The 19,645-nt window shown below is 44.0% G+C and overlaps 1 protein-coding gene across 1 annotated transcript in view; it reads left to right on the forward strand.

The window, feature by feature from the left end:
* NTN4 (netrin 4) overlaps positions 1–19,645 on the forward strand; it is a 450,303-nt gene that overhangs the window by 234,087 nt on the left and 196,571 nt on the right. The window contains exon 5 of the mRNA XM_069229091.1: positions 18,416–18,604. Coding sequence (XP_069085192.1) covers positions 18,416–18,604 — 189 coding nt within the window. The remainder of the gene's footprint in view (positions 1–18,415; positions 18,605–19,645) is intronic.

The following is a 19,645-nucleotide window of genomic DNA, read 5'->3' on the forward strand; positions in this document are numbered from 1 at the left end:
CACTACCCTGATAGTGGTGGAAGACTACTGACTTCACCAGGAGTTACGCAGCACAAGCTTGGTGGTGGCAGCATTCTGTGTAGTGATCAGTAGTCGTGAACAGCTCCTTTGTACTCTGTGTCAATGAAGTGAGGCCTACAGGCTTACCCATCTTTTCAAAGTTCTGCTGAGGTGTATTTAACTCACCTTTGGCCTACATCAGGTAGATGTGCAGTGCTGCATAGCCGAGGAGTAGTGAATCTGTGTGGTTGTAAGTGTGTCTGGGAAAGGAACAGTACAGGAGAAGAGCAGTATTGTGTAGTATATGTGATATTAGTGCATGTGCTCACTGTATTTATGCTGTGATGAATACATAACATGAACGATTAACAATTAATAGTGAAGTGTTGTGGGACATTCCCCCAGGAAGTGTGTGTGTGCTGGCAGTGTGTGTGTTTGTAAATAACATGTCCTTGTTAAAGGGAGAAAAGCTTCAGTGCTGAACTGTGTGTTCAGATTGAGTTTGTGTATTGACTGCATGTTGCATGTAAGGGTACAATACAAAGAGCTAACAGCACTGAACTGAAAGTGTGCTCTGAATGTGCACTGAGTGAGTGTGCCTGCAATGGATATTATAAAGAGAACCCTAATTTCCATTTCGGGAAGCCCAGGACTGCCTGATGAAGACGTGAGGAGCAGAGGATTTCCCCCTAGACAGAATTGTGCATTGCTGCATTCCTGTGAGCTGGGTGGGACACACACTGGAGGGAAAATGAAAAGATTCCCTTTATACTTCAAAAGACTGCTCTTTGATTCAGTTACAGATCACAAAGACGGGTCCTGGACACATCTATTCAAGGAAATCATAAAATTTAGGGCTGTTGGGCTGGGATTAACCTTTTGATACACATATCACCGGGGTTGACATCCAAGTGTGAACTCTGGTCACTCCCACAAACTGTGTTGTGGGACTGGCAGCTTTGGAGTCTTGCCTGCTGTGACCTTTCATGAAGAATAGAAGAAAGAGAGAAGTGTGCACAAAAGAAGCAGAATCCTGACTAAAAACTTCAATTACTCAAAGCCTAAATCACATTGGGTGTCTGTAAAAGGACCATAAGGAGGGTAGGTTGAGTCTCCAAACATGTGTCACCTGCCAAGCAACCAGAGAGGCTGTGTGAGAAGGAGAAGCTCTTCAAGATCTTTGCCTGTGACCAGGTCTGGAGGCCAAGGCCTGCTAGTCTCCCTGCTGGGTTGGGAGACAGGCCCGGCTCTAGGATGATTTTTTCTTTGGGAGAGCCATAAATATGCATGGGTGGGCCATGAAGTTGAATGGGTACTGACCGAAAAACAACAAAGTGTTTAATGATCTGATTTTTTATTTGATATGGTATTTGCCTCTGTCCGCTTTTGACATTTTTAACACAATCATTGGCACACAATGAGCTACACACTTTGCTTTTTCCGATGTGCTTTGGATTTGGGAAAGGGGAGGGAAGCTGCTTTTCAGATCTTTAAGATGCAGAGCTTTGACTGCAGCATGCTCTGCCTGGTCATGTGCAGCAGCAGAAATGTTCCTGTTGCATACAGTGCCACTTTACAGCTTTTCATGTTTTTAAAATACTTTGCTAGCTTTATACTTTGCAAAGCATTGAAGTTTAAAAATACAGTGCAATTAGCCCAGAATCTTAATTTAGTTTTCAGAATATCCGTGCTGGTGATTTGTGCATTGTAGCAGCTACCAAACTTTGCTGACTTCACACCTCTCCCCAGGCCTGAAAGTTTCCTATGTCAATGGTGTTAATCATTAAATTAAGCTGTAAGGGAGAGCCAATGGGGATACACACCCATGGAAACATTAAGGTAAAAACCTTTTGTTTTTCAGTTCTGAATGGCTTTAGGTGGGGCCGGGTAATCCTTGGGTGGGCCTGGCCCACCTGGTCCACCCTCTAGAAGCAGGACTGTTGGGGGATATCACCCAGAACACCAAGATCACCTGCCCTCGAGTCTGGAGCACTATTGTGCCCTGTGAGGGATAAGAGAGCGTTGTATGGAGTAAGGTTCAGTGGGAAACTCTACATGAGGATTCCCTGAGCGAGGTCTGAGGCTATGCACGAATTAGGCCATGCCCATGTGCATTATTGGCTCTGTGACCCTTGTATGCCAGGAGGGGGCTGCGTTGATCTGAAACACATCCCAAGCACTGTGGGGGAAGTACCAGGCTGCATATCTGCACTGCAGTGACCCCCGTATACTGGAGGAGGTCACTGATGAACTGATTTTGGGACAGAAGCACAGATTTTGTGGCTTCCGAAATTGCCAATCTCATATGCCAGGAGTGGCATCACATAAGGAGAGTCTGCACCCAGATCTTGGTCACAGCAGCAACTCCATATGTACCGAGGGGCTGCTGGTACCACTTTGGCTAAGGGTTGGGTTGTCGCCCAGACCAGAGGAATACTGCTGTGACCAGTTGGTCGAGACCCGCACACTGTGATCTGCACCTGTCGAAGTCCCAGATGTTCACCAAGACACCACCAAGGATGTTGTACCCTCATTGGAGCTTTGGCCAGGAGCCAGAGGATCACACAAGCCTCTGCTATCTGCTAGGAGGAAGAGCAACTTACATTTTTATCCACTGATCGGGAGCAGCTCCAATCACTGGAATGAATGGCATAGCTGCTTAACAGAGAGAGACTGTGCCCTCCGGGTACTACCACATCCATCCCGAGCGGCCTGATTTTGCCATCCACTATCTGAACGCAGGAGCGGCCAAGGAGATGGCACTTGCTGCACCACTGAACATTGCCATACCACCAGAGCAGGTAAGAATGGAACTGGTCCTTTTGGCCTGAAGGAGCTTGCTGTTGTGGCATCATAGACACATATGAGTAATTCTTAAACGTCAAAAGAAGAATTCTTGAGTGCGGATCAATAACTTGCATTCCCTGAATGTGGCCACCAGTGAATGTGGAATAACCCTGAATATGTCACACAAAGAAGTGTGGGACAGGGATGTGCTGATAAATACTAGAGTGCTGATCTCAAGGGGGATTGTGTTATTGCTTCTGAATGTTGCATATCTTTGCATGCATAGAGTTAGAAATAAAATACGTTTAAAAAGAAAATAAAAGCGAGTATCGAATTGGACTTTGATTTATTGTTTGTACAGTTTTCACTTTATGTAATGAGTCATGTTTACTGACCTGTATCTACATCCTGCCCCCACACCCTGAGGGAGCCTTGAAAGCTCGACAACAGCTACCATTGAGAGGCACGTGCAGAAGGGGTACCCAGCAGCTTGGGACACATAGTAGGACAGGCCCCAGGATGTAAATTGTAAAAGGCCTCAACCACCACGTTTGGGTCCAGTAGCTCCTGCATGCCTCATGGCCCTCTGAATTGGGTTCTGACAAGGTCACAGTATTTTCTTCTAGTGGTAGAATGATGTAGTATGCTGTATATTCCGCAATTCTGTATTACAATCACCTTCCTGTCATTCTGAGGTGACCAGCCTATCCCAGCACCAGACACAAGGATACCTCTATTCTGCTCTCCTCTCTTCTCCTAGGAGGCCATTCTGTTCCCTTCCTGGGACCCATCCTGAAGCTCCATTAATGCCATCCCCACCGTTCACCACAGGACATCCCAGCCGGGTGATGTAGTTTGTCTTCCAAATGGCACAACCATGTTCTGCTTTTCACCAGCCATTCTCCTTGACCCATGTTGATGCAGGATGGTGAACCAGGCTCACAGAAACCTAAAAATATTAAAAAAACAGAAGTAAGGAACTAATAGATATCAGAAACTTAGTTAACGGTTGCCAGAGCCTTTATGTCTGCTTTGTTTCTCACTGTCTTCTGTGGCTAATGGTTGTCAGATTAGTCCTTGGAAGGATTGGTCTAATTGAACTTCCTGATTTTCTAACAAGATGTCAAAAGCTTTTTCTGCAACCCACCCTAGAATCATACTGACATAAAGGATTCACTGGCTCTGAAACCATAGTTATTGATTAATTAGAGGTATTTGCATGGATCATAGTTAACCACAAGGGCAATGAATAACTCACATGTACCAATTTATAAGTTAACAACTGAGAAGCATGTGGAAGATAGATAGATAGATAGATAGATAGATAGATAGATAGATAGATAGATAGATAGATAGATAGATAGATAGATAGATATCAGAGTGGCAGTAGCCGCTCTGTAGTTATAGTTAGGGTTACCAGAGATAGGATCTCCTCTGATTTTTACCATTAATAACTTTGCTCTGATTTGACAAATTGCCACAAAAGCTTCCACCTATTGCTTTTTTTACATAATGTTTCGCAGTGATTGCTCACAGGGCTATCAAAGATAAAAATGGGATCCCAAAACACATTTGGGCACCAATGCTGTTTTCCATAAACTTGTACTTACTCGTAGCAGCCAAATGATCTGTGGGTTTTCCTTGCAGTTTGGCATAATTGCACATTATGGTCTACAGATGATTCTTTTGTGTACTACGAGTAAGCAAGGTAAGTAGCTTGTAAGTTATAAGGCATTTTAACTTAGTGATGTGTGTTGCTGTGATACTTTCGCGAAATTGCACTGTATTTTGCTGAAATACCACAGTACATAGCCATGACAATCCATATTGTGATGGTTAATGACAGCCTTTACAAAAGTTAAAGCAGAAGTAATGGGTTTGATATTTTTATCTACCTATTATCAGTTTATTAATGTGGTGATAAGCACAGAAACATATTTATATATATTTTTTTTCTAAATGTTCAGAGTACCGTAATACTTCATAGGAAGTACTGTGGTCCTTAAAGTATTTTTTGTTTAAATAAATATGTTAAAAAAAATTAAATACACTGTCCAAAATACACTGCGTACACCACATTTCACAAATATAGTGCACTACAGTGTATTTACATTTTTTAACATGTTTAAATCTTTAGAAAAGGTTTATGGAGTACCATGGTAATACCTACAAGTTACAACGCTACATAATTTTTTTTTTAATGCACAGTGCTCCCTAACGGCTAGAAAAATATATAGAATATGATGAATGCACTTCTCTAGCTATTATCACTTTCATAAAGTGGCAATAGGTAGGGAACAACAATAAAACTTGATACATACGTATATATAATGCCCTAATTCAGAACGCAGCTAAAGTGTGATGAAAACTACATGGTCTGCCTTTTACGTTTTGTAAAGACTGCCATTAGCAAATGAGATACTGCCTTCTTATCAGCATGTATCACAAAGTTAAAGTAGTATACCAGGGCACAATATATGAATAAGTATTTTAACACATAACTTTAACACTACCCACTCTATTTACACTAACTATCAAAAATTAGCATTTACAACTCATAATCAGTATTTCTGGCACATTAGATCTAAATCTATTTTCCCACTTGCATGCTACATCTGCTTCAAGTACTACACTCTACCATATGCCATTCCGCTTTATGCCAGTCCACTTTATGTCACTTCATTCTATGTCACTACACTATACGCCACTCCACTCTACTACACTAAACTGTATGCCACTATACTCTGAACCATTCCACTTATGCAGTTATACTCTATGCCACTCCACTCTATGCCACTCCAATGTACGTCAGTTTAGCATACGCCACTCCACTCTACAACACTGTACTGTACACCATTCCACTCTACACCACTCCAATGTACTCCACTTCAGTGTACGCCACTCCACTGTACTCTACTGCAGTCATCACTATTCCACTGTACTCCACTCTACATAACCCCACTCTATGCTGCTCCACTGTATGGCACTCCACTCTAGGTCACCCCACTGTACCTCACTAAACTCAACGTTATTCCACTTCACATCAGTCCACTATCCTGATAGGAAAGAAGAGATGGTCACTCAGGATGGTCAGATGCCAGGACGTGTATTCCAAAAGATCCTGAAAATGTTTAGGGCCAAACGGGCGAGTGAAAAGTGGCTTTAAGAGGTAAGATCAATTGTTTCATAACCATATACACTCTTCCGTCTAACGTAGCACAATGGATCTGCACTAAGTGTGTTTTGAGGGAGGTATGTTCATTACCAGGATCAGACTGGTCAGTAGGACGATCAGACACTGCTTGATGGACTGATCTGACAGGTCAATGTGTGAGCTGGCTTATTGGCCGTTTGTGTGCTTGTTTTACGGTCTGTTGGCTGATTTGTACTGATCATTTCTCTGATCTTAAAACAAACATAGGCTGTGGCAAGATCAAATCTATTCAAAGCAGTTCAGCCTATCATTCAAACTCTGGAAATGGCTTTCTGGTTTGTTTAATGGGATGCAACTTAGAAAGTTTGTAATAAACAACTCCAATACCCGTGAATAATCCAAGCAGCTATAGGAGCCTGCACATGCATTACTTGAAACACACCATTTACAGTTTGTCTCGTTTTCTCCAGGCTTTTCTGAAATGCATCATTGAATAAGTTCTCTGTTCTCAAGAAACTTTGGCTAGAAGTTAGGGAATAACAATTTTAGTACTGAGATAACTCACTTTATGATTCTGTTTTCACCTAAAGTACTCTATGCAGGGCAACACAGCACAAAGTGCTTGAAATCTTCTTCTCTTATATCCCATCCATCCGTCCGTCCATCCAGAAACCTTTCTGATACTCAAGTTAGTCTCAAAGCGATGGGCTATGTGCTCTCAGAAGTGAAAATAACCATCTTACCCCGGGGGTTCGATAGATTGATCATATATGGCAGTAGTAACACTTTGGTAAAAGTATTGATCTGCTTATTATGTCTCACATTTTGAATTTATTCGGATCATGACTCGTGTCTCCTTTTCGCTACGACTTTTTCATTTTAACCTAAGTTAATGTGGGGGACTTGAGAATGTCATTTCCATCAATCACAGAATTTCTATTTCTTTCAGTGTGTCCTGAATATGCGTGGTTGGATAACATCTTCATACTTTCTTCTCACTCTTTGTCCATGGATGGTCTGAGTTGGCTATGTTGCTTTTCATGATGTATCTGATGGGATCCCCCTTAGATATCTTAACTATTAAATTCTACACTTTGTACTTTCCAGGGCTCGAGCTCAGAAGCCTCCTGAGAGCCCTTGAAATGAGCCAGTCTGCTGATTGGTCTAGTCTGATATTTGGGTTCTGCAGTCCTCCTGCCCTCACTCTTGTGTTGATGGGCCCATTAAGCTAAGAAGTTATTTTTGTCCAATAGTATTTGACAAATCTCATAGGGACCGCAGCCAGCTTCACCTTGTCTATGATGTACGTATCACAATCGGGGATGCTAGTAATCTGTTTCTCAAGAGAGCTAAAGGTTTTAATTATATCCAGCGTATCTCCTTATCTCCTACTAGAAGAACTTGTGTCATTTTCTATCGACAATCTAAGCGTTCGCTGCTTTCTTGAAGCTACCCGCCACAAAATCTAATCTCATAGAGCTGGAAGGGATTGCAGGCTGTCAAAATGAATGTTTCTTTTCTATACCAGGACACTATCGATACTTTCATGCGTGCCTTTTTCTTAACACAAATCTGAGATTATTTGTATTCCTCTATTAAATGCAAGGTTAGAATGCAGTTGCTACTTATTTCCACAACAACACGTGATAAGATTAGATTCTCAATGTCTCTTACTGTGAAGTGTCCTAATAATGAACCTACCTCGTACAAAAAACGCACTCAAACTACACAGTGGTGGACTGTTTAGGCCCGGTACTGCTCTCACCCGCTCTGAAGAGGGGTGACATGACACACCCCTAATTTGCCAAGTCTTACACTCCCTACGAGAGTTTTGAACTCTGATGTTCTTCCTCTCGTGGCCAATCTACTCTCCCCGATGACATGAGCTGGTACCACAGAGTACTTGGACACTCCTAAGATACATACTCTAACTCCAGGAAATGCAAATGGAACAAACATGCCTAATCCTGTTTCTAAGAGCCCCCTACAGAAACTGTTCCAGAGCTTGCAACTGGGATAATAGGAGTAAAGCAGGGGGCGTAATGATGGGTAGCACATATCAAAAGATGTAAAGCATGAGGAGTGGTGGAGTGGAGGATTTAAAGATATACTAAGAAAGGGAGTAACGTTGGTAGACTAGTAAAGGTACAAGGTAGAAGAGAGGTAGTGCATCAGAGAAAACATAAGGTCAAGCAAGGAAGTAAAGACCATGAGGACCAGGAGTTAAAATAGGGGCAGTAACGAGAGGGTCGGCACAGGGAGCAAAAATAAATGGATTGGGGGTAAAAGTGGGTAGAACAGTCACAGAGACAAAGTAATGATGGGTAGAGATAAGTAAAAATTGGTAGCGCAGGGGGAATAAGTAAAGGTAGAGAAGAGGATTTAAGAGAGATGGAGCTGAGAGAGTGAAGATTCATGGAGCAGGGGAGTAATGAGTTGTACAACAGCGCACTAATCTGTCATTAGATCTTACCAAGCATGCCAAGGGCCAGGACCGGGAGCGGTGCAGTCCTGATACGGACTTGGTTGCTCCTCCGGTGGAGCCATCAATAATACAACTGATATCAAGCTCACTCTCTGCCTTGGGCAGCAACGAAGCAAAACCAAGTTGTGCCTGCCAACACTGGAGCCATGCTTGGCCGATCACTGTGGTGCTTTGCAGAGACGGACAGTGCCATTTTCCAGAATACAACATTAGGCAAGGCGCCACCTCCCGGAATGGATAATGTGACATCACCCAGCCTAGAATGGCGCACTGCTGGGTGGACACGGGGTGATGATGATCTCCAGAGGATGTTGTCAGAGTCATTGTAACAGCCATAGCATGTCAATTGGTATGAGCCCAGGGTTGGCTTAATCTTGCCTTGTGACCTGTGCAGCAATGGCGTTCAGAATTTTTTTAAAGTTTGTGGTAAGTAGGAGATTGGAGGCTCAGTGTGCTTGGGTAGAATGCCTCCAGTTCTATTTCGATGGTGCAGATGTAGCAGAAGAACAGCTGCACCTAGGAAGCAAAGACAGTTGTAAAGTCTATAAAACTCTTGTGGAGGCGACACTTAAGACATGCAACGCTGGTCGCAACCCTGAATGCACACTTTAAACCAAGCAGTATGAGAGATTCCTTTTCAGACACGCTCTCCAAGAACCTGGAGAGTTGCTTGACACTTTTCATGGCCGGGAAGTAATTCCAATACATCCTAATGTTAGGAATGTCAAAAGAACTATCGAAAGCTCAAGCATCTTATATGGAGGCCACCCTCCACAGGTCAATCAAGATGGAACATATCAGTACAATCCAACTGCGCCCCAACACTGAGACCCTGAAATGACCTATGAAGACAAAAAGGACATGTGGATATTGAGAGGAACAAGCCCACAGCCTGAATGACTGCCCCACCAAAGGGTGAAAATGCACAGCCTGAGGCGAGTACAATCACTTTGCCAAAGTCTGCAGGTCATCAAAAAGTAAACCCTCAAAAGAAACCGCTCACGCAGTCACTGAGAGATTGATTGGGCCAGACAACATGGACGATTACCCTGCTGAGTACACTGTACACACTGTCTTCATGGTGGGGCCTGCTCCATCCACACCCCACCCACTTTCACATTGTCAGCTCCAAGTAGGACACCACACCATCATCAGGAGAATTGACACTAGAGCTTCCATGGATCTTCTGTCTGGAGACATCTACTATACACTACTGAATTCCCCAATGCTTGAAAAGGCCATGGTGAGGGTTTTTGCATATGTCCAATCTCAGCCACTGCCCATGCTGGGGAGTTATCGATCATCAGTGTCCCATGGAGAAGTGGGCATAGATAAGACCATCTACATGGCAGACAGAGGCCATGGTATGCTAGTCAGTGGCCACACTGCAGAAACATTGGACTTGATCTCCTTTGCGTTTAGCATGTAATTGGAGAAGCTGTTGAACATCCTAGCAGAGTTTGAAGTGGTGTTCCAAGGTATTGGCTGTTTGGAAGGAAAAGTCATGCAGCTACATATCGGTCAGTCATACAGCAAGTGCCTCTATGTCACAGGCACACTTCATTCCACCTCAGACCGAAGATGGAGGAAGATCTGGACAAGCTAGAATAAGCTGGCATCCTCAAGAAGGTGGGTATCCCCTATCGTGGTAGAGAAAAAACAAAAGCAACCTGGAGAAATCTGCATCTGTGTGGTCATGCAGCTCCTAAACGTGGTGATCAAGAAGAAACGCTATCTGACTCCCATGCTGAAAACATCATAGAGATGCTCAACGGAGCAAAATGGTTCTCAAAAGTTGATCTTCATTCTGGGTAAAGCCAGGTATCTCTACACCCCAACTTGAGGTATATAACTACGTTTTCCACTCACATAGGCCTCGAAAGATACAGACGACCCAATTTTGGGATATTGAGCGGAGGTATTTCAGAACACCATCAAGGAAATGCTCACCGGTTTGCCAGGCATCATTAATGTCAGTGATGATCTTCACCAAATCCATGAGGGAACACCACAAATGCCTGCAAAGGGTCCTCCAGAGAATCTGTGACTCAGTATTAACCCTCAACCGAGAGAAGTGTGAATTCTTTAAAAAAAAGATTAGCTTCTTTAGCTACACTTTCTTGGCAGAAGGGGTAGCTCTGGATCCAGAGAAGGCGCATGATGTCCAAGAAAGCCCCTGCCCTGACCATCATGTCTGAAATTAGAAGATTTGTGTGAATGGTGAACTACTGCAGACGGTCCATACTGGATCTCAAATGCCTTACCCAGCCCTTCTGCAAGCTCACAAAGACCACCACTATATTGACCTGGGAGGCAGCACAAGAAGAGGCCTTCCACCATATGAAAAAAAAACCCTCTCAGCAGACACCGCACTGTCATAATACTTTGATCCAGTGAAGCCAACAACCCTCGCAGTCGACGTGAGCCCAAAAGGCTAGGGCTGTCCTCATCCAACAGCAACACCAAGGGGGCTGGACCCCCGTGGTATATGCCAGCAGGTCACTCACTGCAACAGAACAACTATACTCACAGATTAAAAGGGAGGCTATTGCCATACACTGGGCCTGTAGGCACTTTAATTTATACATCTATGGACACCCTTTCCTGGTCACCACTGACCACAAGCCCCTCATACCCCTGTCCAAGGCTCGGCATCCAAACAACAACCTTGCATTGAGAAGTGGATACTTCAAATACAAGAGTATGGTTGCCTGTTGGAAAATCAACCAAGTGCAAAAAAAAACAGCTTATTACCTTTCCTGACAACCCTGTGCCACCACCCAGAAAGAGGCAAAAGACACAGAAGAAATGGAAGAATATGTCTGATACATGGTCAAGAGATCAAGGACACTCCTCTTTTCCTCAATGCCATACGACTTGCCACAAAAGCCAACGAGTGCTTACAACTGGCCATAACAACAATCTAGTCAGGGAAGTGGCATGTGCTGGAGAAACACCTATCCCAGAGATTCCCATAAGTGAAAAAGGTTTTAGAATCTCTGTTCAACGTGCATCACAAACTCATGATTAATTCCAGCAGGTGCTTGCTAAAAAGACCTCTCCTGGTAATACCCACCAGCCTAACAGACCAAGGAGTCCAATTTGCCCACAGTGTGCACCATGGCATGGTGAAGACAAAAAACAGACTTAGGATGAAAGCCTATATCTGTGTATGGATGAAATGGCCCCCCGGAAGCACTACCTCTTATACTCACCAAACCTGGCCCCCAACAGCCCTGGGAGTGCATCAGCTTGGATTTTGGGCATCTCCCTGATTGGCAATATACCCTTGTCTTAATAGGCGGTTACACCAAGTACCCAGAAATAGAGCTAGTTGGGTCTCAAGCAGCCATAGAAGTTATCCCGAAACTGAAGAAAATGATAGCCACACACAGTCTTATGAAAGAGCTCAAAACAGACAATGGGCAACCGTTTCAAAGCAAAGAATTCCCAGACTACCTCCAATCATGCTGCGCCCGCAACTGCAAAGTAACCACCCACTTGCCACAAGCCAATGGAGATGTTGAATGTTTTATGACACCCTGAACAAGTTAATATGCATCTCTCATACCAAGCAGCAACCCACAGAAAGGGTCATCCATCGTGTTCTTAGGGAATATCAAGAGACTCTATACTCCACCACCGGACAAGCACCTAGGCATGCCAGCATGCGGCAAGTAGTCACCCAGGAATGACACAGACTCCATTGGAAATGCCAGGACTTTTCAAAGGTGGCAAGATACTAATAGTCAGGCCAGTACCGCTCGAAAAGCTCAACCATCCAGCATCTGGTGCAATAACCTGGTAGTCATAAAGGACCAGCACCACAGAAGCAAATCTAGACAGACTACCATTCAAATGTCACCTATTGGGTTCCATAAGAAGTAGAGGCACCATGATCACTGCTCCCAAATGAGATGAAGAAATTACCCATAATGTCTTCTTCTTGAAGCGAGCCAGAGGAGACTTTAGTGAGGAGAGTACACTTCCCACACTTTCCGACCCTCCGCCAGAAAGTGATGTTCCCTTGAACTCATCACTCCCTGCTCCTTCCCAAGCAGAGTACCCTGACAGTAGTGACAGAGCAGGGATGACCTCTATTGTCTCAGACAGAGCCTCAGAGGAAGGCCCAAGACCCCATCTTCTCCCCAGGAAGAGGTGAGCACCTAAGGTAATATTTGCTGAACAATCCTGTGCGATCCACATGGTTGAAGAACTTCCTGGTCTGAAAGCCCCGGTTGGGCTACGAGCCATGCCAGAAAGATGTGTGCCACACCCTATTGACATGTTTAAAATGTTTGTGCAATGATTGTTACATTCATGACACTTTTCGGTTTGTGTTTAACTGTTTTGTTTTAATTAAAGTGAAGGAGAAATTTAGTGTTTGGCACCCAGGGCATAGGCAGAGGGTGGATCAGTAGACTCCCCCACCAACATGCGCACAATGGTTTAGCTGCACACTAAACATGTTGTAAAATAAAAGCGTATGGACATGGTTGCCTCAGCAGTTTGCATGTGAGTACAACACCAAAAGCACCATGTGTCTGTGCATTTATTAAGGTGCACAGCATGCTGGCCTAGGTCCTGCCCAGCAACACAACCATCTCACTGGCAGTGTTAGTGCTCTGACTCCTGAGGAGTTTGCAACCCCTATAATTCAGGGAGCCAGGCCATGATGATAAATTGAAGGCTTCTTCTGACTGAGTGAGTGTTATATAACTTTTGCACCATGGCTGAAAGTATGCATATGGTTCATAAAGTCCGACAGTATGCACACTGTTGCACAAGGGCACATTTTGTGCATCAACTTATTGCAGAGTGAGTGGCATCAGCCCTGGGAAGGTAACATAGTGGATTATGCAGACTGGATAGGAGTTTCAAAGTACTGTACCAAGGCTGACAGCGTCTGGTAGTGTGCACAGTTCTGTACATGATCTGTTCAGTGTTTAGTGGATTGCACGATTAAAAATGTGTTCATACTGTGTACAAGACCTGTCCCTTTCAGGGACTGGCGAGGTGTTCAATGCAGTGGGAGAGATGACATTGAACAGACTTCTGCGCCAAAGTTCAAAGTGTCCAATGTTCAGAACGGGTCTACATATCAATCTATCTATCTATCTATCTATCTATCTATCTATCTATCTATCTATCTATCTATCTATCTATCTATCTATCTATCTCTCTCTATATTTTTATATAAATGTACATACACATATACATATATAAACACACACATATGTGTATATAGGTATGTATATAAACACACACACACATACCTATGTATATTACTAGAAGATGAAGGATCACAAGAAAACAACAGACAGCCAGGGCAGATTTACTTATGGTCCCCAAAATTGGGGTCGTTTTGATAATTCATTAATGTTCAGATATTTCAGACCAGATCCTAGAAGCGAGTTACTGGACTGGACTGTGTAAGTTCAACCCTGCCAAGTGCCACGCAACAGGGGTTAGACTAAAGCATTTTAGTGTGGTGGTCTGCATCCCCGCACTCAAATGCTTTAGTTACGCATTTATAGTTCCTACTGACACCAATAGTGCTGTGAGGCACAAGTTGTAATGTAGGAGCAGCTGTTTTAGCAACAAGAGATGTGCATTGCTGGCAGAGTGCATACCTCCACTTGAGTGCCTACGACAAGGACATGCCCTCAATGATGTAAGGCTTGATAGCAGTGACCGTGGACAAATTGTCACTGTCACAGATGCCTGCTGCTCTGTAGGCGACTTCACAAACTCACTTGCGAGTTGAGAGAGGTCTCTCTTGGCATGAGCACTGTTTCATGAAGTGGACTCGCAAAACAGCCACCTGGCTAAGGAATGGAAGTGCTGGAGAGGCACCCTGGACCCTACTCAGCCCCCACTAGGATGTTGAGCAGGTGGCTACCTTGTAGGGGCAGATGGCCTGGCGGGAGCATGTGTTGCTGGGTTGCTGGCTGCCTCAGGTGCACAGATGCCCTGCTGTCTCCTTCTCAGGCCAGGCTTCTTGCTAAAATCTGTCAGTTGGGCACTCGTGCCAATGGTGCTCATGGTCAGGGCCTATAGCAAAGGCCTCTCTGCCAGGGAGATCGTGCCCTGCGATGCAGTGTGTGGGCCGGGTGGGTCATTGCTGGTCCTGCTGCTGTGGGGGCGGTGATTGGCCTCCATGGGGCCGAACTGCAGAGATTGACTTTGGGGTGAGGGTGCAGGCACAGCTCCGACCTTGTCGCCAATGTGGTGCTGGGCCGGGACATAGGCAAGCATACGGTGTGCCTTAATAAATACACAGAGACATGGTGCTTATGGTGATGTAATTGCGCATAACTGCACAGGCAGCCACAACCAAATGCTTTTTTTTTTACAATGCACATAATGCATGGGCTAAACATGCCAGGTGGCATACATCACCTTGACATGACTCTTCCTCACATCAAAGGTTAATGCTTTGTCCATAATTCTTTTAGCATGAAGTTAGAGTGAGAGAGATAGGCAGAATCTGCATTTTATTTTTTGCAGTTTTACTTGCTGCAAACTTAGCCCATGGGCATACAAGTGCTTCGTAACAGACAGAATACTGTATACATTTTTCTGGTCCCAGGGGATTCAAAGGCTGGAGCTATTTATTTAATTCAGCACAAGTGATCTGCTTAGAGAGACTGAAGCAGGCTGGGCTTGATTGAGTGTTTGAAGACCAAACCTTTTGCTATTGCTATAAAGAGTGTGTGGTCTGTCCTTGGCTAAATTGCAGTACTCAGATTCATTTTAGCAGAGACTTAAAGATCAGTATAATTTGTGCCAGGTAAAACTGCCAGTAAGGTACTGGCATACAAGTGGAGAATGTGGTTCCTAAAAGAATCAGAAAAGGCAGTAGGTCGGTATTGGTTTGAGCAGGTAGATTGGGGTAACTGATTGCTCCGAAGCAAGGGCCCTCACGCACCCAGATGGGTGTCATGCTTTTTAGTTGGGCAGCTCATCATTGGGTTGGCACTGCAATGCCCAACATGCCCTTCGGGGGGGGCTCTTTGATGGAGGTCTCTTGAAATAGGATGCGATGATGAAGTGTAAGGGTGTCAGGCCTGAGGTGGAGGCCGTGGTTGTTACACCCAGCATGGAACACAGCTCCATTGCAGGCAGAAGCATGGAGTTAGAGGGTGGCACCGGTCCTGAAGTCGTTCTGGACATCAATGCACTAGTATTTTCCTTATTACACCAGAACTCACTCTCAAGGGCCCAGGAACTGGATTGGGCACCACTTGGCAAGTCAGGACTCTCAGCAAGAGAACCCAGGCTCAGGCGGGTGAAGTCTCTAATGTCCCTTAAACGTCTTAACAGAAGGCAAGCTCAGCTCAAGCCCTTGGAAAACCTTGAAAAGCAGAATGTATAACGCAGAGTCCAGTCCTTTCACTCCAAGGATATAAGCATCAAGCAGCAGGCCAGCACAACAAAGCAACAGGCAGAGTGGCAGTCCCACCTACAGCATCCAGCTCTTCTTCCTGGAAGATTGTCCTCAGTCCAGAAGTGTTTTAACTATATGGGCTCAGAGGTCCAGTACTTATACCCATTTCTGTCTTTGAAGTGGGGGAGACTTCAAAGAATGGCTTAGAAGAGTACCAGTTCCCCTTTCCGCCCAGTCCTGTCTGCCAGGAGATCTGTGATGGGTTATCAGTCCTTTGCGTAGGATTAGGCCACTAGTCTTTGAAGTGTAATTGAGAGCCCCTCCAACCTTCCTGCCCAGGAAGACCGATTAGTATGCAGATGAATACAGATGCAGCTGAGTGTCCTGTATTTATGGCTGTTTGGGTGGGATGCACAAGAGGAGCTGTCAACCAGCACAGACCAGACATGCATTGGAGACAGGCTGTAAGGCACTGACAGCTGTAGGTGGAGAGAAATTACTACTTTCTAAAAGTGGCTTTTCTAAAATAGTAATGATAAATCCAACATCACCAGTAAGCAGGATTTCTCTCTACCATTCCAAACATACCAAACATGACAATGCCACTCCTTTCAAATCAGAAATTATCACTTAAAAGTGTATAAGGGAGTTTCCAATGCTGGCCTATGAGAGGAGCAGGCTTCACAGAAGTGAAAAACGACTTCGGGATTTTTTTATTATCAGGACATGTAAAACTTACAAGTGCATGTCCTGCCTTTTGACTACATAGCACCCTGCCCTATGGGCTCCCTAGGGCCTACCTTATGAAAGGGGAATTTAAGGCTTGGCAAGTAGAGGTAAATGCTAAGTCGAAGTGGCAATGAAACTGGACACACAGGCCTTGCAATGGCAGCCCAGAGACATGGTTAAGGGGCTAGTTATGTGGGTGGCACAATCGGTGCTGCAGACCCACTGGTATCACTCTAGTTTACAAACCCTAGTCACATATATTGCACTTTACTAGGGACTTATATGTAAATTAAATATGCCATTTGCATAGGAGCCTATGTTACCATGTTAGGGGATATGTTACCATGTTAGGGCACAAGGACTTTAGCACTAGTCAGCAGTGGTAAAGTGTGCAGAGTCCTAACACCAGCAAAAACTAGATCAAAGAAATGGAGGAATGCAGGGAAAAAGTAGGGGGAAGGCCACCTTAAGTCTGTCAGGTCTAACATAAACCACGATGAGTGTCACTTGGCAGGACTGTGAATGGGTAAATGAGTAAAGACAGAAAAAGGAGAGGGGTAAAGATAATTTGAGTGCAGAAGTAAAAATGTAGAGCAGAGGGGGGAAAGTAAAGCAAAGAGTTAGTGGATTAGAATAGTAGTGTTAATGATGAGTAAAGATACATAGTAGAGCAGGCAAGGGTACATAGGAAGAGCAGAGAAATAAAGATATGTAGAGGTAAGAATAAATAAGGAGATGAAAGAGAGGGAGTAAAAAGGTTCAGCAGAGGCAGTAGAGTGCTGAATACAAAATGAAAAGAGTCCCCAGAAATAAGCAATGAAAAGATGCAACTCATCCAGTCAGAACATTGTGAAACTGAAATACTCTTGGGTGGGACAAATGCAAGAATAAAGAGGAAAGCCATTGAATACGGGCAGCTACTGATATAGACAAAAAGTCATGAAATCAGGAGGTATGGGTTGACCCAAATCTCATTCTAAGTATATGCTAGGTATTGGCAACAATAGGTCTGCCTATAGGCATCTAGTTGGCTGTAGCTGAGACCTAAATATAGTCACTTTAAGTATGCAGTGAAAGGATACAACGTATCCATTCAGAACACTACGAGATCACAATGATCATGTAGGGAAAACACACAAGAATATGGAAGAATTCCATTTTATCAAGAGCAGACAACTGTAATAGATATCAAAGCCATCCAAGCATTACCCAAACCCCTTTACAAGTATATGTTATGTTTTGGAAACAATACACATGTCAACAAACATCTAAAGCTGTGGTAGCCGAGACCTACAAATGCACTTGTTTTCAGACAGAGGTGAAACCAGCAAATTCTGGATATATTTTGATTTTTCGGGATGTAAGTGAAAGCACACACAAAAAAAAAAACTTTTAGTTATGGATTAAAAAGAGGAGGAGGTACAAAATCTTGCTTTAGAACACGGGTGCGAGGATGTCTACCTGAGTAAATTATGTAAATCAAATATGTTACTAGGCATCCACAGATATAGAGATGCAGGGTTAATTGAAGAAAACACATCACTCATGCTTATGTTACATAATCTGTAGCCATTACGTCCGAATCTGAGTTTGCAGTGATCACTCACAGTGTACAAGAGTTACAATGTATGCACAAAAGCAATTTACAATATGGCTTTGATGTTTGAGTGTTGCTGTCAAGTCATAGAATGTCCAATTAACTATTTATTCTTGCTAAGAACTAACCTCCTTTGCCCTGCGGGCAGGTGGTCGGGGCACGAGAGCAATCACGCCTTCTTCATCTTATATGAAACTCGATGGTCATGATTGCCTTGGAAACTGACGTTTCGAAATGAGGATATTTATTTCACACTCTTCATGTCTTCCCTAGAATGTAAATGCAACGGGCATGCCGACCGGTGCCACTTCAGCATTGACGTGTGGCTGGCATCGGGGAATCGCAGTGGTGGAGTGTGCGACGAGTGCCAGCACAACACCGAAGGGCAGCACTGCCAGCGATGCAAAGCCGGCTTTCACCGGGACCTTCGAAGACCCTTCTCTGCCCCCGATGCTTGCAAACGTAAGTACGGACCGAGTACTCCTTTCATACGTCACACTTGTCGTTTAAAGCCCCGTTGGTTAACAGATTATTAGCAATTTTAACGGAGTACATACGTATAAAAAAAGACTCGAAATGGAAACATGTTTTAACAAAGCATGTTTTATCAAAATTAAACAATTGAACAAAATAAAAAAATAAGCTTTACAACATGCACATTTCATACAATTTGGTCGTTTGTTAAGTTGTTGCCAAGGCGGATGTTTCGTCAATGCCATTGTAGCGTACGGGGATACAGGGATTTGTTAACTGGCATAGTGCACTGAAGCCGCATAGATTCATCATCGTTTGCAATTGCTCGCACCAAAATATTTCATGTTTTTTCAGGTGTGTGAAGACATCCAGGTGTTCTTTGCATCTCTATTGTTGTTAAGCTTGGTCGTTTTTTCCCTCCAATTTATAACCGGCTGCAACAAAACTACAGCTTTCTCTGCTCCTTTTGCTAAAATGCTTCTCAGTTGTTATTCCGCCAGACGCACTGCTCAGTCAAGTGGCCTCGTGGCTAGTCAAGGTATTTTCGTGTCACGGGCATACATTTAGTTTATGCGGTACATACATTTCCTGGGGGTATTTTACTGGCTGTCTCTTTCGAGTAGAGAAACCTGTTCCTGCCCACCACAAAAATGCATTCACACGGAATTGCACAACCCAACTGAATTGTTTTTATACCTTCAAGGTTTAAAATAAGTTCTTACTACTGAGCCATTATGCAATGAGGTACGTGAATATACCTGCAGAAAGCATTCACTAGATAAAATGGCGCCATGCTTCTTCTGATGGAGCACACCAGAGGGTGTGAGTTAACATTTGCTGTCCAAGAGCGTTATGATCTTGAATAGAATGAACCACCTTTTGGGGTTCAAGGCTGCTTCTTCCAAACTGTTGACAGACTCTTTCGATGACAGAAGGCCCTGCCTTTTCTTTTAGCATGTGACCTGCGCAGAAATTTTATGCACGATTTCAAGTCTTTTAGGACCTTGCAAATGATGGTCAATGTGCCGT

This window comes from Pleurodeles waltl, chromosome 4_1 (genome assembly GCF_031143425.1).
Source record: "Pleurodeles waltl isolate 20211129_DDA chromosome 4_1, aPleWal1.hap1.20221129, whole genome shotgun sequence".
In the NCBI taxonomy this organism is placed as follows: Eukaryota; Metazoa; Chordata; class Amphibia; order Caudata; family Salamandridae; genus Pleurodeles; species Pleurodeles waltl.